The sequence below is a fragment of the Argiope bruennichi genome, chromosome X1 (assembly GCF_947563725.1).
Source record: "Argiope bruennichi chromosome X1, qqArgBrue1.1, whole genome shotgun sequence".
NCBI lineage: Eukaryota > Metazoa > Arthropoda > Arachnida > Araneae > Araneidae > Argiope > Argiope bruennichi.
Window position 1 is genome coordinate 132,088,500 of NC_079162.1, and position 26,837 is coordinate 132,115,336.

Genomic DNA, 26,837 nt, shown 5'->3' on the forward strand with positions numbered 1-26,837 from the left:
CAGAGCAGTATGATAGACAGTATCTAGTCTTTGAAGAATATTAAACCTTGCAGAATCATAAGTACTGCATCCACAATCGGTTTGCATCCAGTTTCGATAAAATTACTATTCTGTAGATGCGAAGTAGCGATAAATAATTAACGCTTCATAAAGCATTGCAAGAATCTTTAAGATGTTCAAAGATCTCTCACATTTCTTTCTTCAATAAGTTATATAAAAGGTAAACGCTTAAAAGATTAAAGATCACACCTAAAAATTTAACCTCATTAGGAACTCTTACAGGTTGACCTATAAGATGAATCTCCGGTTCAGGAAAGAGACTAAGTTACTCTTCGGAAATGCATACAATGTGTTTTTTCGGAAAATAATGCAAAGCCATTCTTACTATAACTCCTGTGAGTTGATTCACAGCAATTTGAAAATGTCTTTCAATAAAAGACATACTTTCATAGATCAAAAAATGGGAGGTTGTCAACGTATAAAAGTATCTTCACGAATGAAGACAAATGGTCTAAAATAGTGCTAATTTTTTAAACAAAAACAGGCACTCTCAAGATATTTCCCTCAGAGACACCTTCCTCTAGTACGAAAACATAAAAAAATTCAGAGTCCATTTTAACTCTGAAATCCTTAACTTCAAAAAATTTTGGATGAAGATTGGCACCTTTCCCCTTTCAATTATAGTCATAGAGGTCTTTCAAGATGTCAAAAGTCCGAGCTATGTCATAGGCTTTTCCAATATCGAAAGAAATTGCCAATAAATATTTTCTGTACAGAAAAGTATTCAGCACACCATTTTCAAGAATCAAAAAATTGTCTATAGTTGATCATCCTAGTCTGAAATCACTTTGAAAAGGTTTAACACTTTATTATGTTCCAAAAAATATATAAACTACGATTAATAATGCTTTCCAACAGCTTACAGAAACAGCTATTCAGGGGAATTAGATGGTAGTAAGAAGGGTATAGACATTTTTATTAGGTTTTAGAAGAAGTATGGTGTTTGCTTTTTGTCACAAAATAAGAAAATATTGCTCCTGCTAGATTTTATTATATAATATATAAAAAGTAAATTTTTAAAAGGCATTTAAGAAAGATGTTTAAGCATATCATAACTTATATTGTGAGATCCAAGGATTGAATTATGTATATTATTTAGATATGTTTTTAGAATGTTAATTTTCTTGTCATATGGGGAGTTTGCTGCAGTTTGGAATTCCAGCTCTTCTTTTTTCTTTAAAATTTGACAATTTTGGAATGGATTTGTGTAACAGCTACTGCTACTTTGTGAGAGAAAGTCATCAAATTTGTTACATTTCGTAAAGAACTTATAGGCGTATAACTTGGTAAATAGGTTAGAAATCCGATTACTCGTTAATGAACCAAACAAATTTTTTTACTGTTTCAAAGCTGTTTGTCAGAAAGTGAAATGTTGATCTAGCTCACATAACGCGCCCACGAATCCCGCTTGTTGCGTCTCTAAATCCGTCAAGAATTAGTTTTTGCTTTTTTAACAAAGCTCTCAGGGCACCTATGGAACGTATCCTAAGTTTTTTTTTAAGACAATTGCCTGCAATCATTATCCAACATATTTCGCATTGCTTTTTAAATTTTGCACTTGCAAACCTGCGTAATTAGGACTATTGTTGCCTCTTTATCAATGCTTTTCACCACTTCCCTCGAAACATTGTCTAATGAAGTAAATTTGGTCTAGTGATGGTGTCTATTATTGCGTAATATTAAAGGGAAATTGTCACTGTTACGTAAATCCTTATTTATTTGGAGGGGGAAAAAAGGATAGATGAATGGGGAACATTTTGCCAAATCAAATGCATGGAAACTTTTTATTATCTAATAAAAATAAGTTTGCTCATCATTATTAACCCTTTGCACTCGGAAAAGCAATTCGATGCATATTATTCACCTAGTAGAAAGACTTATTTATTGTACGGAAAAAGAAATACATGCATAATGTTTTTAAGATGAATTTCCCTGAAAAATTGATCAACATCTTTTTAACATTCTGTAAGCGTTTTTAACAATCAAAATTGAAAAATAAATAAATAAAACGACAATATGATGCACCGTTTTGAATGGTGAGTGAATGGCACCATTCGAGTGCAAAGGGTTAAATAGATGAAGATCATGGTCGGCTAAAAACCGTTCTGGCGACTTTTGCGGTTATTGTCATTGATTCTTCAAAGATATTTGCATTTATTGAAATTACCTACAGTAATGAAAAGCTCAGGGAGTTCAGAAACAAGGTTATTCAGACTACACTGATCAATATGTATGTTTGATGGTAGATAAGGAATGAAAACAGTAACCAAGGAGTGCATGTGGATTAAGGTTGCAACTACTTGTGATGGAGAGTTCAGAACCATTGGATACGAAAGCCTGGAATTATAAATAAAGAAAGCAACTCCTCCCGAAGCGAGCTCTTTCGGCAACACGGGCTTTATGGAAAACGTTATAGTGGAATAATATAAACATGTCATTAGGCTTTCTTGCAGAGCAATGCAAGCAGCTTAGCAAGAATTCATATCTTTGAAATCAGAATTTTCTGATCCACTCCACGATAGTTCCAAGAAACAAATGTATCCGAATTCCATCACCAGAAAAAAAGGAGGCAAGGTGTGTGAAATACTAACAAATGCTTGCAGACTGACGGATTATAAGCCTCAGACATGAACTATCCTCAGATGAGTAAGCCTTGAGAGAATTATTACATTTTGCTTTTTCATCTTTATTTTTTTTAAAAAAATCCTGCAAATATAAGGTTCGTTTCTTTAAATTTTAGGGAAAATCCTTGACTTGGCATTGAGATGAGTCTACTAAATCTCTATCTTCCCTCGCCTCTAGTCTTTTTTTACAGCTTTTTGTAGTGGTACAACGGGTTACAATTTTTAAACATCGGTAAAGACAAATTGGCTAAAAACAGACCAGGAAGATAATTCTGTTATTCAGAGATTACCTTATAAGATACTTAAGTCTGAAATCATTCGATGGGAATATCGATAGATAGAGATGTATTAATTGTGATAATTTGCCTTAATAAGCTGGAATGCTGCACAAATTGTAGTCTGCAGAAATAAGCATCATCCTCCCTTGTCAGATCAGATATTCTGACGAGATATTTCGGTTTGCATATCTGTAGATCTGATGAAAGTTTGAAGGGTAAAAGAGTAAGATCTACTAGTTGTTGAAATTCCAGTGGAGACACTTTTGCGGGCTCCGACGAACAGCAGATTCTGAATTATTCTTGCATTTCGGATTTCTTGCTTTTGTATTCAATTTGAACAATTTTTTGGAGAAAGCAGGATGGTTTGCACTTCGGAGAGGACATTGAATATGTTTTACTGTGATATCCAATTTCGGAGCACTGATCACGTCTGTTTACCGTGGCAACTTAGCACTATGTAACCAAATTTTAGTTATTTGAATTGAAAATCAGAAATTATTTATGAAAAATACCAGCAAACTTCAAGCATAATAAGAATTATTAAAATGAAAAAAATTCCAGTTTTATAATAGATTTTTCCTTCTGACTTGCATTTACTTTTCTTCATCTACTGGAATTCCCTAGCAATTCCCAGATGAGTAGACACAATGATCCAACTTATTAGCCTGACGATTTTCATATAAATATACAAAACATAATATCTTTCTCAAAAAAATTATTATAATTTAAAGACATATTGTCATCATTTCAAATTATTAAAATGGGAGGAAATTTATCAATAACTCCGTGTTATTAAATAAAAAGTTAATTAGGCAGTTTAAACATTTCTTGAAATAGAATAGAATAAATCTTGTATATCTTCTTAAGAGATACACGATTAAGAAAATAAAGCATATGCATAGAAAAAAAATAGTTAAAAAGTTGGAATTTTTCATACGGCAAACATGGCATACAATATAAGAAATTCATTTGAACTTCCGAGATTAATTTAGCAGAAGGGTTTTATTATTTATTACACGTGTTTTATTAAATTATATAAATTTGTTTCATTTTACTTCATATTAGTACCACAACAAAGTAACATATACAGCAACAAAACCATTAACTATTTATTATTTACAAAATTTACATGGTTTTTATCACTGCTTTTGAATCCATAGATACATGACAACCACAGTACATGATAATGAGAAGAGGTCCAAGAGGATACAAATCACCTAGAAGGAAAAAATGTTTACATTTTTAAATACTTTCAAATCATAAAATTAAGGTCATACATGAATAATTTTTTTCTTTAACTTAAAGTATAAAAACTAACCTGAAAAAATTCTTTTAACTAATAACATCCCAATATCATAGTTAGATAAAAAGAAGCAACATGATAAACACATCATCAGAAAATGAGGTGTAGAAACAGCAGCAGAAATTCTGGTCTTCATTGCAGATGAAAGTTTCTGTTGAGTAAAGGTTAAATATGTGTTGTATGAACTAGATTCAACAATCTTTCATTTTAGACAAGAATGTAATTTTATAGAATTTCTTAATTACTAATAATTTTGTAGTAAAATAAATATATGTTTTAATACATCTAGCATAATCATACCTAAATGCACCATATGAACTTTAAATTTCCCAAACATTATAGCATAGAATTTCTTAAATAATGTCAATACATAATGAAATTTTCTGAAGGAAAAAGGAAACTTTACTTCAAAAGATTTTCCATTTCTTGTAGTCAAGATGAATTTTACAACAATTTCGGATGAAACCAAAAGACAATTTATAGTGGTTGATAAACATACTGACTTGTCCATCCCATGCCAAATACAAACAAATCCAAAGCATATACAAAGTGCTAGCAATTTTCTCAAGATATTCCATTGACTGTTTATAACAGGATAGTACAAGTACCTACAAAACATAAAAAAAGTTTTTAAAGTAGAGTAATGATGCTAATTCATGCATTTTTAAAAAAAAGTTTAACAAAGTTTGGCAAGTTTAAACTATATCACACCTCTATGATAGTAAGAGTTTATTGAATAATTTCACATACACAGAAATCCTACAGCTGATCATGAGAAAGAGGTACATTAAGACTAAATTGAATAGAATTAAGTAGTAAAATATATTTTTACCTTTGAGCTACACAAATGTGACATAAAATAATTTAAAGAATATAAATAGTAAAATAATAATAATAAAAATGGATGCAATTTAATGCATAATGCAATTTGGCAAAATTTATAGAAAGATATTTTATAATTAAATGTATTGATCAAAGCAATTATAAGTATCAGGATTTGGGGTACTAAATGCAGATTAAGGAAAGCTTTATTGGCTGATCCAAGATATATAGGCATAAGAAATAATGAAAAAAGGAAAAATGATAATGAAACAAGATATATATTTTCCTTTTCTTGCGTTTGGGGGAGAATAGAAAGGTAAAATATAAATTAGGTACAACCGTGGGAAAAAAAACATCCGGTTTTATTTTGCTGTCTGTCACCATACATGGAAAAAAAGCCACGTTTTTAAAGGTAGTAATGTATACTAAACGATTCTGTATTCAAAATATTCATGAAGGATTATCTACATATTAAAAACTTTGAATTTCCTATGATAAAACTTTTTTGATGTCATGAATAGATTCCTCTTGGAAACATTATCCGGAATACAATTTTTGGTTAAGACACTATGATTATATCGGGAGACATTCTTTATGATTCTATCGGAGACATTTGACATTCTTTACTTAAGAGTCGTTTCCATATTTGGATATATAGGATTTAGATATTCTCAAGACGTTGGTAATATTATTTTTCATTTTTGTGACACTTCAAAAGCAACTTTAACGTTTTAATACACATGATGCCATTGACTGCTATATGATGTACAAAAAAACATTATTGTGGAAATTTTTTCATAAGTCTGATTTTCTCCATAACACAAATAATCAAGAGCATCAAAAAATTTGTCTAAATTGCATTTGAGCATGAATTGACATTATGTCCAAAGCAACACTTTTGCTCCATGGGCTAAAGAAATAAAATTAAATATTATTTTTGCATTTCTTTATCATCATTTTCCATTACTACATACTACTCAATAATAGACATGAAATGCTTTACCAGTTTGTTTTACAAGCATATAAAAAAGTGGTGCATTTCATTTTCTTATAAATGTTAATCAGTTTTTATTTTTTTTAATTTTTTTTATCATGCTCTACAGGCAGCTTAGTGTTCTATACAAATGCCTTTTGACTGTGGAAGATTTCACTATTGACAACACGTATACACCATATATGCGTGTAACAAATGTAAAATTGTAGAACATAAAACTTCCATTTATTTATTCTATCTTTGATTTCCTTCACTATAGCATTTTTAGGTAATTAAGCTACTAATTTATCACACAATTTGTTGCTTCCGACATGAATAAAATCGGAAAACAGGTTCGTTATAGAATTATATATATACAAGAACAATTATTTCATAGTTAAGAAGTAACTAGTATAACAATCAAAAATATATATTGTAACTTTTTTGATTAAACACAGTGAAATAAATCCATTTATTTGGCTTTGAAAGAAGCATACCATTTATCAATCAAATATATTAGAGTAATAAAATTACTAAATAAATTGATCATAATAATACATTTAAATATAATTTACGGAAAACAATATAATTACACTTAAAATTTGAAAACAGATCTCAATTTAATTTTTCCATTCTTTTCAAGTGGTTGTAGGAAAGGCGCTTTATTCGTCTCTCTACTAGCAGAGTAGAGTTTACTTTTATTCATTTCTAAATTAAAGCAAATATTGGTATTTATATTTTAAAATTCTATTTGAACTTACTGTACATCATTTAAATACAGGGTGATTGTAATTAAAATTTCTCTTCCAAAAGGCTGTAAAAAACATTGATCAGAATGAACCGATATCTGATAAGCATACGTGAAACAATGAAAATTTATGCTGCAAAAGAAAAAAAAAAGTTCAAAAGCTGACCGACAGATAGTGCTGTATTTCTCACAAGATGGTAGATTGTTTTAAAAGATACGCGGATTTTAAAATGCTAATTAAAAGATAAATATTCTTGCTATTCTACGTCCGAGAAGGAAAAGTCATGACTCCATCAATGAAGGATCGGACTCTGCTTGCTAAGATTTTTTTTTACAAGAACGGTGACTGCGCAGCAATTGCATTAAAGAAATTCCGGACATTAAAGGGTTTAAAGAGCGGCTCTGCTTCGATCCGAAGAAGATTGTTAAATTTGAAGAAACGGGTTCATTTGACGTGAAATATAGCAGAGGAAGGAGAGACTTTGCTTCAAAATCACGGGAGGATGAGGCTATAACACTGCAGGAAGCGTCTAGCAGTGCTTTGAGATCATCCAGTTCATGGGGAATTTCTCGAATTTTAGACATGCCTGTCAGCACGGTTCGTAAAATTTTACAAAATATCCTGCGATGTTATCCATTTAAAATTACCCATGTTCAGGAGTCGCCTTCCAAAATGAGAAGCTTTCGCCCTGAAATTTCTTGTTCGAATGGAAGTGGACAATGCGTGGCTATGAAATGTTTTGCGGACAGACGAAGTTCATTTCCATTTCCAAGGTTCTGTCAATCTGAAAAACTGCAAAGCATAGGCAAGAGAAAACCATTCCAAATGCAACCATTGCTTCTTCATTCTTAAAATGTCACTGTGTGGTGCGGGTTTACGGCAGCATTTATTGTTGGCCCTTTCCTTTTTGATTAAATTTGTCTTTTGGATTTTGTCCATTTGATTCAAATGTCTTTTAAATTTATCAAGTTTTTAATTGCACTACTTTTGGCAATATAACCGACAAGGCGACATGTGAATAAAACATAAAACATGTAGTATTTTGTAAAAAAAATTTTGATCGGTCGAATAAGAATTCAATGCGATGGATGTCGATGAAGCCAAGTCCAAATTCTCAGTCATCTGATTTAAATGTTAAAATGTTCATTCAACAAATAATTTATACATGATTTAGCAGAAAAATCAATAAGCTGTCAATGGAATAAGACGTCACATTTTCCCCGACTAATCTTTGACTCTATCGAAGTATGAACTAAATTTGTTAAATAAATTACTACCTAAATTCTTCAGACTCTGTATTTAATAATATGACTATGTAATCGGGAATGTATCGTTTAATTGTTTTTTCTTTCAATTATTATTCGCGACAAAGACTATATAATTCCAGATGCTTCTAAAATTTAATAGACTTTGAATAAAGATGTCTTGATAAAAAGATGATTTAAATAGTTATTCGTAGAATACTCATAAATAGCACATTAACCCCATGACATACGAATTTACTTAACTTTCTAATTAGATGGTGGATTTTATTTTGGACAATTATTCTTATTTTAATCCCTAGAATAATATAACGACATTTAAGGTAATGATGTGTTTTTAAGTGATTTTTGCAATTTAAATTACTTAATACTTTCACTTAATTGCAGTTTTAAAATTAAAAATTTAATAATTCCATACGCGAGTCAGACTCGTCATTGTATACGAAGAAATTAAGAAAAACCAGTGCATGCAGCTGAAGAGATAAAATTCACTTTTTGGGAAGAATATTAGCTTGCAATAACTTCGAATTAAAAAAGTATTTAACACATACCTAAAAATGATGATAGGAGAATTTATACTCAAGACCTAATTGATTTTAATAAAACGCATTGGTTTTTTAAGCCTAAATATACATTAAAAAATAAATACATGGGGATCTAACGTTTAAGTAGTCCATATTTTCTCCGGCTTTCTTAAGAAATAACATCATTGTATCTTTTCCGCATTCTATATTGATCGTGTCCGAACTATAGTAAATTTTTGTTCAATACGTGCACTTATTCTCCTCGCATTCGAAATACATCTGAATTCCTGCTCGTTGTTGCAATCCTTACTTAACAAATATTTTAGATAGGGGGCTAAGCAGAAAACATCTATTTTTTTTAAAATTTATTATTTTGGATTTCTAAAAAAGTTACTTTTATAAAGCTTTTTCTTTAAACATTCTCTTTATATAGCTTCCGATATAAAATAGTAAGAGTTTGCATCTGTTCATTTAGCATGTCACGTCATTCTGGCGCAATCTATGTTTCTGTCTACACACTACAATATAAAATGGAATATAAACATATTTTTTCTAAAATTAGATCTCAGAGAAATTAAATATCAAGAGTCTCACAAAGAAATAGACTCATATATTGATAATTGTTTGATGGCCAGTAAAAGAAACTGAGAACATTTTTTTTTTTTTTTTTTTTTTTTTTTTTTACAAATACATTTGTAAAGTTTTAACAATGAAAGATCAGCATCAGAATAAAAAAAGCTAAATAATACTTGAATTTCTTTAATTAAATATAAAATTAATTATTATGAGTTATTTTGAAGCCAAATTAAAGATATTGTGCTTGCCCCCTTGTCGGATTTGTCTTGACCTCCCCCCCGACGGCAAATCTCTGCCGCCGCCTCTGTTTTGTAATTTCAAAACTTTAATTTACTCATCACGGGATGCATATTATGTACAAGAAGCGATGATAAAATTGACGCCCGTTAAATCGCGATCTAAGAGCAGAATAGCAAAACAGAAAGAAATTTTTCCTCAGTGATTTTATAATGCGATTTTGATAGGGATTTCTTTGACACGTGTAGATTAAAGATAGGGAAATTTAGGTATCTTTTAAAAGAAAGTTGAAAGAATTAAGGATTTTTACCCCTTCATTCAGAGCGTGAGAACCTGCTGAATCCGGTAGTTTGCAAAGAACATGTTGAATTAATTAAATAAAAAGTAGGAATTGGAACAGAAAATAAGAGAACATTCTAGAATGAAAATATGGATTGAATTAAGATAAAAATTAGGAAATTAGGTAAGATTTAAATTAAATTAAGAGATATCATTACATATACATATCAATAAACCAGATATTTTTCTGTCAAAGAACAGAATTCAAAATTCTTAACAGCCAAAGAGAAAGGGAGATAAAAAAGAGAGAGAACGAAGACAAACTTCAGGAAGGGGGAAAAAATCATCAGGCCGCACTTTAAACATGGTCAAGTTTTTCTGCAGTTATAGCATCTCTAAATTCAATGGGAGAAAGTGTTGAGTTCAGTCTTCAGATAAATCATTTAAGTTTGAGCCCATTCCATTTATGTGTTCTTATAGACTGCAGAACATGGCTCTTGCTTATTGATTCATTTCCCTTATTTCTAGGCATTTATTTATTTATTTGCATTCCAATTGATCAACTAAATCGCAGACTGGAAAAATAAACAAATTCAACAACAACAAAAAAAAAAAAAAAAAAAAAAACCGAAAATGTCATTTTTAAGAATAATTTCATTAGATGCTGCAAATTTGTAACTACAATATACAAGTCGCTCTATTGATGTTTTACATTAATATAATTTCATACAAGATCAGTTTTGTGTCAAATGTAATGGTTTAATGAGTTAAATTTGTTATTTTACTTCCTAAATTTTAAGAAGTAAAATTTTAAAAGCTTTGTTTCTAATAAAAATTTTCTTTTTTAATCATTTAATCAGAATCTGAAAGCAAATGTATCAGAATTTTCTACGGAATCCTAGGTCATACTTTGATGTAATCTACATAACTAAGATACTGATCAGGGGGAAAAAATGTACACTTCGGCTTTTTATTTTTATTTATTTTTTAAGTTTTTGTGGAAAGGAGTTCAGAGTCTGAAATAAGTGAGATTCGAGATAGTATTTTTCTACTAAAGTAATCCTTTTATTCATTTCAGAAATAAAAAAAAGTAGACATTCTGAATAATCATAATCCTTTATAAGATTAATTGTTCCATCATCAGTGCCAATTCAGAGATAGTTTAATTTTTGGATATTTTATGTTTTTAAGGTGCTTATTACAAATCTGAGGTTAGTTTTAAAAAATCTTTTATAGCCCAAAAATAAATTTTTTTCTATGAAAGTTTTTTTTAATAAATAAAATTTAAAAAAAAAAACCTGTCAACTTCTGGCATACATCCCTCTATTTAAAAGAATTCATACAAAAAATTCCTGAACTTTAGATTCTTACAACCTTTTTCGTCACATGCACTATTTAAGGGCAACTGAAGTTTTACAAATGTTTGGCTTAACTGTTAGCATGACCTGGAAAACACGAAACCATTTTGAATGTATGTACAAATATAAACTAGCAAATTTGTTTTAGTTAATAAAACTTTTCTATCTCAAAGTACTGATGCAAATAAGTTTTTATCTGTGCAACATGTTTAAAATTCCCTCAATATCGAAAAGAATTGATGTTAATGAACAAGTAAAATCCCTTTCGCAATAATAATTTATCAATAAAAAATTAAAAATATTTTCAAGCAAATCTTAGTGAAAAAGTTATTAATTTCCTATCACTAATTTAAATAATTTTGTATGTAGGATCATTAAAGACCAAGAAAAAGAATGAAATGAAAAAAATGATAAAAATTATCCCAAACTGCACACACCATAATAAAATAATAACCAGAAATTCATCAGCATCTTCATATCTGACACTTCAATCAAATTATCAAGTATTACTGATTTATTGTCATTCTCACTATTAAGATCTGGCACCCACATTTTATTGCAAATATTTCAAAAATGGAGGCACAACACTTAACAACACAGTCAAGCTTTCCTATAACTACAATTTATAGAACACCCTTTTATGAATCTGCAGAATATTTTGTAAAGGATAGAACAAGGTGCAGGAGATTTTAAAGTTGTGATAGGTTAAAGCCCATTGCTTGTTCTTTTCCTACCCCTATCATCAGACCCATTTTTTTATTTCCAAGCCAGTACTGTAGTTGATGATAAGCTCCTAGGGAAAGTTGCTTCAGTTGGAGGAAGTGAAGCTATACCAGTATTTTTATTAAATGAAGATTTTATGTAGCATTAGTAACAAATTTCATTTAGAGAAGGTATATCGGAGATGGATGTCTGGTAGCCAAACAATGCCATGACAAAATAGTTCCCTACATCCACAATTTCAGGATTTTTTAAAAAATTAATTATTTTGAGGTGATTAGGATTGTTTTTATAGCCTGCATAAACTTTATTTTGCCACATTTATAAAGAGCTGATTTTATATGTCAACTGCTCATGACATATATAAAAAGAATATTTTCAGCTTTTGTTTTCTCTACAATAGTATGAAGGCAGAATATCTTTTGTGTATTTTCCTTTTTTCTGGTATAGAAAACATAAGTAGTTAAAAGCAGAGATGAATAACAGATTGATACCCTCACTTAAGACAATCACAGATGAATGTGTAGGTGCCACAGTTAGGACTGTGTTCACAAATGAATAATCGGCATCTTTAATTTCACTGTCATATTTTCTGAGATGAACTTCATCAGGACTGAGATGAGTCTATTTTTGTTCTAAGGGAATTATTCTTGTTAAAGATGTTGTTATAGTGTCAACAAGCATTATTTCACTTGATATAATTTTCCATTATCTTCTGGTACATTCTACAAATTTAGTGCTTCTTCCCTGTTTCATTTTCAGGATATCCATAAAAAATCACAACAGTAGTTGATTTGTAATTTGAAAGAACATATGACACACAACTGTCACAGATTGATGAAATTGATAAATTCTTCATCAGATGACTGTGTAGCAAATGCCCACCATCAACAACATACAGATGGCTTCAGTATTAATATCCTATGCACATGGCTTGAGTGCTTTGTACAATAAAGATTTTACAACTTTTGCATTTCATATGCATCAAACAGAAGTAATGGAAAGGGACATAATGCATGTGTTAGGCCATCTTTCAATTTTTTCAAAGTGTTAATATTATTCTATATTTTATGATTAACAGAATTTGCATTATTTTTACAATTTATTTGGCAACTTGGCTAGCAGTTTTTTTTTAATTGATCTGCCACCTCACTCCCACCTCTGGTCATGTAGTCATAGGCAGCTGAACAGTAGGAAATGCAGCAATAAAGAAGAGCATTTTACATTTTTTGATTTCAAAGGGAATTAGCTTTCTATTTTTGTGAAATGCTTTACAAAATTTAATAAAGAACTGTTATATAAAGGATATACTGTGAAAAAATGTAATAATATATGAAAAAAAAAAGAAAATTAAAAGAAATACAACTGAATATCAATTATATAGTAAAAAAGTTTTAGTTAATGAAATGCTACTTACTTTAATATCCACAAATACAGACCCCTATCAAAATGCCTACAGGAAAGTAAATTAAAACTTCATTAGAAGACCAAAATATCAATGATCATAGAAGAAATTAGTCTTTAACAAATTACAGACTACTTACCTCCACAAGAAAGATGATAAATGTATACAAGAAATGCATTTAGGAGGTGGAGGTAATTCAAAGCCTTCTAATTTCCCAATACCATTTGCAGTGCCATATATAACATAATATTTGAGAAAAAACATCATTGGTAGAGCATACCCTAAGCCACACAAAGCCCAACTGTCATAATTTGTTACTTCTTCTGGATAAAATTGCACAGATGATGAGTATATGAAAAGTAAAAGTAATTCGTATACAAAGTACCACGAAATTCGACAAAAGAGAAGATGCAGAAAATGTAAAGAAAATTCTTTTAATGGAATAGGGTGACTTGTCTTGTGCATCTGCAAAAATTAAACACAAATTTTAGAAATAAATAAAACTAATAGTAATAGAAAAAAAAATAGCATAAAATGACTTTTCCCAACACTTTTCATTCATACTCTATAAATTAGCATTATTAAAAAAAAAAAAAAAAATACTCAGAAGAATAATATTACAAACCTCACAAAAAGTTTCATAATTCATTACAGGCCCGGTAAAGAAAACAGGAAGATAAAAACAATAGGCAAGAATGCTAAAAATGTCAGATGATGTCCAACTACCATAAATCTTTGCATCAATACGGTCAATAGCAAAACTCAAGCTTTTGATAGTTAACCAAGCAAGTGCAACATCAAATAAAAATGATTCTGAGTCTTTCAAAGCCAAACTTTCCTATAAAAATAGATTTAAAAGAAGTAGTTGAAATTTTTACTAATTCTAAAATTAGATGTTCAATTTAAGATAAACGAAAATATATTGCATAAAATTTAAAATATTTTAAATCTTTCTAAAAATATTTCATATATAAAATATAGAAAAAATATAATAAATGAAAAGATTGTGATAAAATTTTATTATAAAACATACCTTTACAATATGGAAACTAGGTTGATGTACAAGTAACAATGTACATATGGTCAAGAAATAACATACAAGTTTTCTTCCTATTCGATGGACAATAAACATTAGGGCAGGATATAATACAAATAATAGAACTGCTGGACATCCCATAATGATTGTAAGGCACATCAGGGAAAAAATTGAATAAAAAACAAGAATTATCTATAATATAAATGAAAATTACTTATAAGCATCAAACACACTCTTAAGCAGAATTATAAATAAAACAATAAAATAAGAATATAAAACAGGCACTTCAAAAATGTGATCATTAAACTAAAATTGAATTGAATATAAAATACTTATATATTGTAATCAATATATTTCATTAATAAATTCCAAGTAAGAAGGAATCAATGTCAAACAGTATTTTTTACTCATTTTTAAATTTAAAATATTCAACATTTAAAGGAACTAGGAATTTGTAGAGGGCAATTTCATTGCCTTTTAATACTAAATTATTATACAAATAGAATGCCAAAAAACCAGTCTCATGCACATTATTTTAAAGGGGTAAAAAATTATCAGGATCTTAAAAATTTTGCTGTTACATAACAGCATATTAATGAAGTATGAATTTAGAAACCAAAGCATTTAATATCAAAAACTGATTAAATATACACCTGAAAAAAAATAAACCAACAGAATACATGAATAAATCAGAGAATAGAAAAAAAAATTAAAGAACAAAGCAATTACTTAGAAAAAATGCATCAGATGATGAAGATGCATTACTAAAAAAAGAATTTTCAAAAAGATTCAAAAAAATTTATTAGAAAAATATCTTTTAAAAAATAATTAAGAAAATATATTTGGTATTATATGTATATAATTTAATATTTTGGCATAATTTGTTTTGTTCTCTTTCATAATCAATTTGCAAACCTACAACTACATAAAGGATTTTATTTAATATATATATATATATATATATATATATATATATATATATATATATTGTTACGAATCTGTGATGCGGCTTTCCAGCATAGTTGGTTCCATAGGAGGTCCTAGAGCTTGGCGACTTTGGCGCCAAAATAGATTATACCCGAAACATCGAGAATTTTCCCGAACCGTCCAGTAGGAACCGAGATATGTCTCGAACGTTCCCGATTGGTTGAGAGGCTCCTAGATCCGCCTCCTGAGACCTATAAATGGAAGCAGCCGCAACTGCCAGAGTCATCGTGAACCAGTGGAGTCGAAGAGTAGTCGGAAGCGAAAGAGTAGTCGTAGTCGGAAGTGACAGCGCGAGAGTAGTCGGAATTGACGGTAAAGAACTGGCCTTCCAGAGATAAGCGGAGCAGCGACGGAGTGAAGATAGTGCTGAACTAAGCTGTGCGCTACTGTCTGCAGCAGAGTCTGGTTGTATGCTGCACGTCTCAGCTGAAGATAATCGTCTTCTGTGCTGTATATAGTTGCCGTCTTTGTGCTGTCCTGTGTGTCTTCGTGTAAATAAACGTCGTTGTTTTATTTTCTACTGTCGCATGCTGATTGAGCGTTCTCCACACCATATAAATCCCACTATCCAAATGAACCCAGAAATTTCGCAACAATATATATATATATATATATATTACTAATTTATTAAATGCATCTCAACTGTTTTGAAATAAACTATAAAATTAGCAAAGTTTGAAGCAGTTTTAATTTTTTTTTTTAAAAAAAGATAATATTGAAAATAACAAAAAGATCCATTTTAAAATTTTATATTATATATATATATATATATATATATATATATATATATATATATATATATATATATATACAGTGGTGGCCAAAAGTGTGGACATTTTTTGAAAGTTTCATGTTTTCCAAATTTGCGTGCTTGTAGAATATATTAATTTTCACTTAAATACAAATGTTTATATATCAAATTGAAGGTAATTTATAGTAGAATTTAATAACAAAAACAGTATTATAATATCTGTATTACAAAAAAAGTTACGCTCATTTTAGTAGAACAAACAAACACAAATCGTTTTGAATAATGACGTGTTTTGCAATAAAAGCGTACTAGCCAATCACAAACACTGTTCTGAGGACCCCATCAAATGTCTGTAACTATAATTTAGGTTATTTGGTATGTAAAATAGTTATTGTTGTGGAAATATTTTGCGGAATGATGCATACAAGTACAATTAAATAGAGTATTGCTGTTTTTGAATATTTTAAGTCCTTTTTTTCTAATTAAACTAATTTTAAACAATGTCACCAACAAGAAGAACTGATTGGACATCTACAAAAAGAAGCCGAATTGTCATATTGAGAGAAATTGTCCTCTCTTATGCTGAAATGGTAAGACAAGTTGATGGTTCAGTGACTTGTTCTGGTGTACGAAAGTTCTGTTTACGTTATGAAAAAACGAAATCAGTGGAAAATAAGGCCAAATCAGGCCGAAAAAAGTGCACAAGTGCTACTGCCGATAGAAAAATCAAACGGCTATGCCTTCAAGATAGAAAAATTTCATCAGATGCCATTAGATGTTAAATGAATGCAGCGGGTATTGCAGTAAGTTCAAGAACAATAAGAAGAAGGTTATCAGGATTTAGACTACAAGCTAGAATTCCAAGGAAAAAACCATATTTAAATCAAAAGCAACGCGAAAAACGAGTTAAGTGAAAAGAACACATTAAATGGTCAGAAAATCAATGAAAGCAAGTAATCTGGAGCGATGAGACTAAAATATCTCTCTTTGGTAGTGATGGTAGAAAATATGTGAGACGTAGAGTAGGTGAAGGACTTCATCCTGATTGCATTGAAGCAACTATAAAAACTACAACAAATGCCATGATTTGGGCATGTATTTCTGCAGATAGTGTGGGCCGAATTCAAGTGATTGATGGCATCCTGAATGCCAAAAAATACATCGAAACTGTCCTGGAACCAAAATTGATACTTTCCATCAGGGATTTCTTCCCCAACAAATCACCATTTATTTTTCAGCAGAATTCAGCTCCATGCCACACAGCAAAAGTATGCAAAACATAGTTTCAAAATAAAGGCATAGATGTATTACCATGGCCAGGAAACAGTCCTAATCTCAATCCAATTGAAAATTTGCGGCAACGTTTGAAAATTCTTGTACGAAAAAAACGTCCCTCCAATAAAAGACAACTTATTGAATCTATAATTGATTCTTGACATCATGTGATTACGAAAGATGAACTCCAAACACTCGTTCACTCGATGAAAAGACGCTGTGAAGCTGTCTTAAAAAATAAGGGTTATCCTACTAAGTATTGATTGTGTAAGTATCACTTTAAAAAAATGCAAATCTAAGATCTTACTAAAAAGAGCGTAATTTTTTTTGTAATACTGTTTTTGTTATTAAATTTTACATTAAATTACCTTCAATTTGATATATAAACATTTGTATTTAAGTGAAAATTAATATATTCTACAAGCACGCAAAGTTGAAAAACATGAAACTTTCAAAAAATGTCCACACTTTTGGCCACAACTGTATGTGTATATATATATATATATATATATATATATATATATATATATATATATATATATATATATATATATATATATATATATATATATATATATATGTGTGTGTGTGTGTGTGTAATGATATTTTAACTCTAATTTCAATTTAATTAATTTTCATAGTAACTTCATCTTAATTTAGCCCATAGTAACTTCATTCTAAAATATTCTCTTATTTCGTGATCCAATTCCACTGTCTCTACTTAATTAATTCAAGAGAAGCTTTGTTAAATTGTTGAATCAGCTAAAATCTAACTTTCCTACACTGCGCGTGAAGAGATAAAATACCGCTGACCAGGCAAATTCTTTTTTAAAATCTCCCTGTGTTTCCTCTACCTTGTCCACCCGTATAACGAAAATCCCTATCGAAATCTCATAATACATTAGCACTGTAAAGAAGTATTTTCCCTATCAAAATCATAGGTTATATAAGACCAGGGATAAAATGTCCAAGAGCTTTTTCCTCACTCCTTTCTGTGTGCTCGTCGCTTGTACATATGCTTGCTTCTTCAAAATGAAATAAAACGACGTCACGAAATTAAAAGTATCTTCATTGCCTTCAAACTGCATCATGCTTCACAAATAATACTACATATATATATATATGTCACTACAAAAAAATTATTTTCTTAGGATTTAAATATTAAAATCAAGCTGTGAAGTTTCAAAACTATAAAGAAAACACTAGTCATGGCAAACAGTAAATGCAATTGAAGAAATGCTGAAATGAGTAAGTAATATAAAGAATGGACAAGAGTTTAAATTGAAGCATGAATAGAAATAATTTTGTTAGGACTGTGTCTAATGAGAGAGAAAATCCAATAATAGTAATGAAATCAAACAAAATAATTTATGAACTTCATTTTAATATTCTTTTTGTTCCACTATTATCAGAAATGTTCCTTAATTAAATGTTTGCTTCCCACAGCTTACAAGAATTTGTGATACCTCTGTTTGTATCTTTTTAAGCACTGTAGCAAAAAAGTTAAGCACTTTTGCACATGCATGAATACATAAGAATTTTTTACTCATGGATTTTTTTTTTTGTCTTATAATAAATTATAATTTTCATAAAAAAAATTTTTTTTAAATATATCTATTTTTAAATTTTTTTAAAATTTTAATCTTTGATTAAAAAACTTTTTAAATTTTAATCGATGTTTAGATGTTGAATCCAGCTGCATCTTTTATTTAAATTGGCAACATTATCTTCAGCAATAATTAATACAAAGAAACTCTGAAAATTTGAATTAAGAGCAAGTTGAATATAATCAATATATGTTACAAACATTAAAGATTCAAATAATTGGTAAATTCAACAAAAATGGGCTTATAAAATTATTTTCACAAGACATCGGATGAAAAAAATTATGCTAATTATACAAGAAAAACTATAATCAATTACATATTAGCTCAGAAAACTTAATTTATTAATACTAGATAATGCTGATAAATTTTTATCAGAATAATTTTAAATTTAAGTTTAAATTTTTAAAAAAAAAATCTGAAAAAATATAATTAAGTAAGTTCTAGGTCTTAATAATTTTTAATTTTCTAAGTGTACAATTTAAAAAAAAAATTACACACAAAAAGTAACTGACTGTTTCCCTCTCCTAATTTTTAAAATACTCAACTCAAATTTGAAAATTAAAATGACAAAAATCTGACAGCATTATTTTGTACTGATAAATTAAATTAACTAATACAACTTTAATTTTAATGTTATTTTTATTAAAAAAATTGATTATATAAGACATTTACTATTCATATAAATATTTATATGAATAGAACTAATCAGCATAGAAACAAGAACACTAATATCACAGCTAATTAGGTATGTAAGTAGAGAAATATTATTATTGCAGCTAATTATACATTTAAAAAAAATTTCTCATTATCTTGTCTTATAAAAGTTTACCTTATCTTACCTTATAAATCCCTCTATTTTGAATTTTGTTGCATTTCACTACGAATGAAAAATCCGTTGCTTCATTAGCTTTTCTTGGCAGTTCTTTAATTTCTACAGTGTATAGTGTATGTGAATTGCAGAATATATTCAAGGGAAAGTCGGCAGCATTAATTTTTTTATGGAGGATAATTTACAAATGCTGTAGGCGATAATTTCCGCTTTGTGTTCACTAACGGATTTTTGTATCAGGTTTCTTTATCAGAACTGAATTCCAAACATATGTAATAACTATGAATTCGCTTCTTTCGTTCTAAAAAAATGGGTTTACAGAGGAGAGTGGTAAGAATTTATTGATGGAATGCGAGTGGCTAGCATTTTTCTGAAGCTTTAAAAAAGAGCGAAATCCATCAAAGTACTATAGGAGAATGTCAGATTTGAAAGCTGTTAATGGGAAAATCCTTCTATTACTATCACAGTTAATGCAAGCCTTCCAAGGCAATCAAAGTAAATGAGAAGTAACAAGAGGCAACCAAATTCACAGAAGAGTGTAGGAAAATATTATATAAACACCTTTAAGAAGGTGTAAAAATATATTTTGTACCATAATATTTCTTAATATTTTGTGGGAAATACGTTAAAATTTTAATTTTTAAATTCAATTTCTAATTAAAATTTTGCAAAATCCATCCTGAGTGAGCCTCTAACATCCAAAATGTAATTGCCCGCTAAATTTCATGTCTCCTATTTCAATGACGCTCAGTATTAGTCAGGCAAATCTTTATATCTTCGTTGGGAAACAAAAAAGAAAAAAATCGCAAAGTTACAAAAAGGGAATTTTTTTTAAAATTTTTTCTTATTGATATAATCTGAATCATAAAAGTTTCTTAAAACTTCTTTTTATTTGTTTTAAATTTTAAATACCAGACCTAGCAGAATTTTTTTAAAAACAGAAACTAACATTTGACAAGATTGGTTCAACAAATGATAATTTTCAAAGGAATGGAGACATTCGCCTAAAGTAATTACAATCGCAATAAATAATCGTATAGTAAAATCCCTTTCGTAGTCGTTCAAAAGATCGCTCAAAACAACATATTAATGAGAATGATGATTGAATATGTAATGAGACTTCATGGTAATCAGAATGAAAACAGGTAAATATCATAAGTATCTTTCATGTACGCTTTTAGAACAACTTTTCCCATCTCTGATGTATCTATTTCTTTTACGAACCATACTGTATTCATATTTTTCGTCGATCGGAGCTAATCTGCTTAGTCTTTAAATACACATAACGAGAACATAAAGTTACCAGGCATAACGAAAATAAATTATTCACTATTTAGAATATTAATTGAAACGTTTGTTTTAGTTAAAAAGTTCAAACGTTTTGCGAGTTGCAACCAGTTTGGCGTATTTCTATTTCGCTCTTTCGGAATAACCATTCCAATATACGCCAGTGCCCATTGTTTAAAAAAGGAGGAGGGGAAAAGTTAATTAAGCATTATCTTAACATGGGTTGAAACTACATTATCCCTTCGCCGAATATTTCCCTTTCTTCGGTTTTCTTTTATGATATATTCACTAAACAAAGATTTATGACTATTTAAGATTTATTATATTGATCGTCTGCGGAAACAAAAAGGAATATCTTCCTTGCACTTCACAAAAAAATTAAGCACTTTTAAGGACCTTTTTACTAAAAGTAAGCACTTTTATGGTGCTTAAAATTGGTTTTCAAATTTAAGAACTTTTCACAGCGACGCTGAAAAATGATGTAAAGTTATAGAAAATATATTTTGCGCAATTTTCTTATAAAAATTCTTACCAAAACACTTTCAGTGCATTACACTACAGTTAGCTGTATTAAAGGGGGGGGGGACTACCTTGCCACTTCATTAAAATTTCAATCTTTTGGACAAAAAAAAAAAAAAAAAAAAAGGCCTAGTACATAAGTAAAAATATTTAGAACATAAAAATCTGCTCATTTTATCAACTATTCAAATAATTTTCTATTTCACTTTAGAAATTTTGTTATTTAATTCTGTCAAATATCCAGTTTTCTCACAAGCAGCTTTTCACGTTACAATAAATTTTGTTGGTAAAGAAAAATCTTTTGCTTGTTCAGTAAAAGCATTTACTTTCTATTCAATATCAGCAATTCCCTTATCCATGGGAGATTTCAATTTCTGTATTAAGATAAAAAATATCCCCCCTCTTTATGTCACTGGCAACAATTTCGTTAGCTCTGTCTTTCCCCTCCCAAAATAGGCGATTTTTCTAATGAGTCAACATTCTCAATTCTTTAGTAATACTTTATACTTTAGTTTTATTTTTGAAGGACTTGCATCGTTCAATATATACACTTTGGAAACCCTACTGTGAATTAAATACAGATTCCCGGCATCGGTAAAAAAAGTTCTAAAACTTCGCACAAAAATTTCTTGTAGTAAAAATAGATAAGTAATTCACTATTAATAATATTGAAATGTAATAAACAATTTCTCGATAATGAAATAACCACATGCATTTAAGCAAGTTAAAAATAAACTTCCATTATTTCTAGGAATACATTTAATTATCTCTGAAAATAAAATTATTTTATTCCTTCTTAGACAAACAAATGGAGATAAAAATTTCAAGAAAATGAAAATCATATTTTCCCCAAACTATCTGTATTTGCTTATACAGAGGGGAAAACCTTTTACACTGACCTCTGGACTCATGGGTGTTCCACAATGATTAACAATTAATCATCGCAAAGAAAAATACATTAATAAAATTTGGCTGATTTAGCATGAAGATATTTTTTTAGTATTTAGAAAAATAATCACCTGGATATTTTTTTTTAATAAAAGCACTTTTAAGACCTTTATACAAAGATCATTAAAAAGTAAGCAACTTTCAAGGGCTTTTAATTGACTTAAGCATCCTGTAACTATAACATATATGAATATTAATCTTTCGTTTAGCTATAAGTCCCATTTTACCAATTCAGCAACTCATGAGGTCAAATTTATATTTGATAATGCATTTTCATATAATGACAGCATATTAAAATTTAAAAATAATATTAGGTTAGCTTTGTATTGAATCTAAAAGGTAGTTAATGAATACAGGCGTCTTAGATACTTTTACAGACAGTTTGAAAAATACTAATCGAGGATCTTAAACTAGATATACAACATAAATAAGTCAAATGACTAGAGAATTATGCTTTGTCATAACTGGATATTCTTTGATAATTTCAAAGAATAAAAAAATATCAGGAAAAAGTACAAATATATCAAACATGATTTCAAACAATTGTTAGCTGATGAATTCTTACTAACAATAAATTCTATATGCAGGAAATTTTTTAATTATGTAAGCAATCTTAAGAATAAACTGCAAATTCATATAAATTTTATTTCAATTATAAGAAATATTTCAGTAAATTAAATTTTTTTCATGCATTATTTTCTTTAGTATCTACTTTAAATTCTCAAAAGACAATCACAATTTACAGTAATGCTGCATAATGTGAGCATAACATTAAATAACATTAACTATATATAATCATATCAAGAGAATAAGAGAAGAAAAAAAACTTTTATATCAAAATTATCTATAATTGCAAAAAAAGTAATTAAAAAATCTATCTTAACAATTACTTCTGAACAGTTCACTTAGATATTGTTTCATATATTAATAAATATATTTGTTGAAAGATGTTGTAAGTTGAGTTTGAAATCAACAAATATTTATCTCATTTTAAAATTTGATGAAATATTTTTTCAATAAATTTGTTCCTGTCAAAGTTTATTGCTTCGTTTTGCTCAAGAAAAGCAAATTATTTTTTAAAAAATTTTACAAAGAAGAAGCTATGGAATTTTTAACTATGCCGCAGTACACATTTTTAGCAAATTTTCAGACATTAAGAAATTCAATTTTATTTTTAACACTCAAATTAGTATTTTTTAAAAAAAATTTACTTTTATAATTTATCACAAGCAACAAAGGTATGACTATTCCAACAGATTTCAAACCAGAATCGGCAGTGTAGCTGTACATTTAAATTGATTCAGACAGTCCTAGTCCAGACAAAAGAATGTGAACTATCACAAAAGAAAAATGGCACCAGATGTTTTTTTACAAGCAGAGTAAGAAATTTCAAATACATCATTACCATTAGTTGAAAATGAAGGATCTGTCAATTCTATGCTTTAAATCTTATGACAAACAATGTAGTTATAACATTAAATGAACACTAATGTAGTTAAAACACTTTTATGTACATATATAAATAAGTTGGTTCTGGCCTTCAAGGATTTTCATAATATGAAGCAAATGATAATATTAACTGCAAATGCATTCATCAATATCCATTGCATATAATATTTATATATACACATATATAATTATTATATATGTTACATAATGCGAAGTATAATATTTATATATACACATATGAAGAAAATAAACTTTTAATTAACTAAATAATAAATATTAATAAATTCAAAAACTCAAAATTTCTTCTTAACTTACATTATATGAAAATTTTTATTCAATTTTTTAAAAGAAAACAAGTGCATATAGATAATTATAAAAAATGGAACATTGAATTAAAAATAAACAATATATATTTTTTTCAAAAATAAAATTAACATACAAGTAAGTAACTATTTAAAGTTTCAGTATAAAAAAATAAAAAAAAATAATAGTTATTCAGAGAAGCATATGCCATCTACAGCAGGTAGAAATAAAAGCAATGAAATTAATAGCAAAAACTTGCTGGACTTCTCCAACCTAGAATTAAAACTGAATGTTGATTTAATATTGTATAATTGTTAATATTGTTAATATTGTATATTACACACTATATATATATATATATATATATATATTATAAAGTCTATAATTACAGAAAATGTAATATAAGTCACTTTTTTATATCAACAAAATTAAGGAAAGCACAGAATTAGTGATTAGTCAATGCTATATCTTATGTTTAATTTAACAACCTGGTGATTTAAAGAAGTAAAACGATCTCTAAATCATACATCATGTTGCCTAAAATTCTAATGGGATCATTTTAGTAACAATTAAAAATCATTTATAAATGCACCATCTAATAAAAAAATAGATATTTTTATATATTTAATTATATACATTAAAAACAATTTTATAAAAATTAAAGAGTGCTTGGACAGTAAATTTTAAATTAAGAAATTTCAAGCAATTCATGAAAGAAATATAAAAAGTAGTACTCTGAAACAAGTACTCTGAAACAGAATAACTATTTTTAATCAATAAGAATTTAAGATCAATCATATTTTAAGAAAAATGTTTTCCAAATTTTAAATAATATTTGCATACCAAATAAAAAACAAATTTTAACATTCATATAAAATATGACACTATCTTTTATGAGAGCTTTACAAAACTATCATTTATTACATCACATTTTCTGTAAAAAAGAATTCTGAGTGAAAAAAAGACAATGTAATTTCTTATTATGGCAAAGTAAAACTTACAAATTTATTTATCCTCAAAATGATTTGTATGCAGACTACTTGAAATAAAAGAATCATGTAGAATTTCTTAAAAGTAGATGTCAATATTAACCATTCGAGATCCGAATTATCCTTCATGATATGCTCCAAGGAGAAAACATTCCATCCTTTAGTAAAGTCGTGAGGGCTGAGTCTTGGATGATATTCTAAAAGTGTAAGACTTTTTAAGCAATATAACATCAAATAAATTGGCCATACAAGAGAATCTGGTACATGACAGCAATTGGAGCCATGTTGTAACTTTTTGAAGATGACAAGTTACCAAATGTATTAATCTTTTTTTATTTATTTCTCACTATATTAATTAATTTAGCAAGTTGATAGATTTGGTTTGAGATTTATTCTGCTTTCATGAGAACCTGGTATCCGATTCTCTTGTTTTGTCAACAAATTAAGTAAACATTTTTTTTTACTTGTTTAATATTTTGTGCACTAAATGAATAGTTTAACAACATTAAAAATTTAAAATAAAGCTAATTATATCAAATTTTTAACCATGATAAATAATATTAGATTTGAAGTTTTTTGAAAGTACTGAACTGCAAAAATTAAAAATTATAACCTAGGAAAAGCAAAATAATGTAAAACTTACCACAAGACTTCTTAAATTTATATAAAGAATAAAATATTGAAGCACTCCAAATTGACCAATGAAAAGCACGTTCCATTTTCAAAGTCACTGCATGTCACTACACTTTTAAATGAGAAATTCTTCCAGATCTCTGAAACAAAAAATAATCATCAGGGAAGGAAACATCAAAGGTATTTTTACATTAAAAAAATTGCTTTATTTTTATTATATACAAAAAGCAGAAGAAATATTGAAATGCGGAACATAAATGATTTTTTTTTTTTTAATTATAGAGAAAATTTCCAATCTAGTTGTCAAAATTGCTATGAAATACTCCTCTTGGCCATTTAAAATTTTTTAAGTTCCATAAATGGAACAATTACGGTTTAAATTCTTGCTTAAAACATGCTGCTAGGATTTTTCAATGATAAAACAATACATATAACAATTAAAATATTTTTTATCGAGATACGGAAGCCATTTCCAAGTAAATAAAACAAATCTTAGAACTTTAAATTGAATTTTTTTAAAAAAAAAATTTCTTACAATACATGAGAAGCATGTGAAATTAATTTCTAGATGATATTGAATGAAAAACATTATTAATATATGAAGGTATAACTTTAGAATATATAAACTTCAGAAATTAATGGAATTTTTTTAGCTTAAATCATAAATATCACTATTTTTTAATAATAACTGAATATCTTACCAAGCTCGTGACTGAAAAATTATTCTAATTAACCCAACCATGCACGTCTTTGTTTCTTTCCATCGTAAACTGTTTACAAAGTTAAGAAAACTTTCGGTTCCCGCTATCAAAATAAATTATGGAAACATATCAATGTTGCCAAACAGAAAACTCCTCGAAAAATAATATATTTAAAAACTCGGTTTATATGAAATATTTATCGGAAAGAAGAGATTTCTAACTTTAGAAAATCAATTCTTTAGCTGAAGAATAATAACAAAAAAAAAATGCTTTCATTTTTTTGCTACTTCTTAAAAGCCAATCATTTTATAATTGTTTTAGAATTTATCAGGTTAGGTTGCCATCATGAAACG

General features: G+C 28.4%; 1 protein-coding gene across 1 annotated transcript; it reads right to left on the reverse strand.

Moving 5' to 3' along the window:
- Positions 1-4,087: 4,087 nt before the first annotated feature.
- On the reverse strand, positions 4,088-26,606 carry LOC129959406 (protein-cysteine N-palmitoyltransferase HHAT-like). Its single transcript, XM_056072225.1, has 10 exons — positions 26,485-26,606; positions 25,794-25,923; positions 25,163-25,347; positions 14,204-14,398; positions 13,796-14,008; positions 13,310-13,635; positions 13,183-13,218; positions 4,672-4,873; positions 4,281-4,416; positions 4,088-4,179 (listed from the first exon to the last, which is right to left on the reverse strand). The coding sequence occupies exons 2-10, from the start codon at positions 25,867-25,869 to the stop codon at positions 4,088-4,090; spliced, it is 1,461 nt and encodes a 486-aa protein (XP_055928200.1). The 5' UTR covers positions 25,870-25,923; positions 26,485-26,606.
- Between the last annotated feature and the right edge of the window lie 231 nt (positions 26,607-26,837).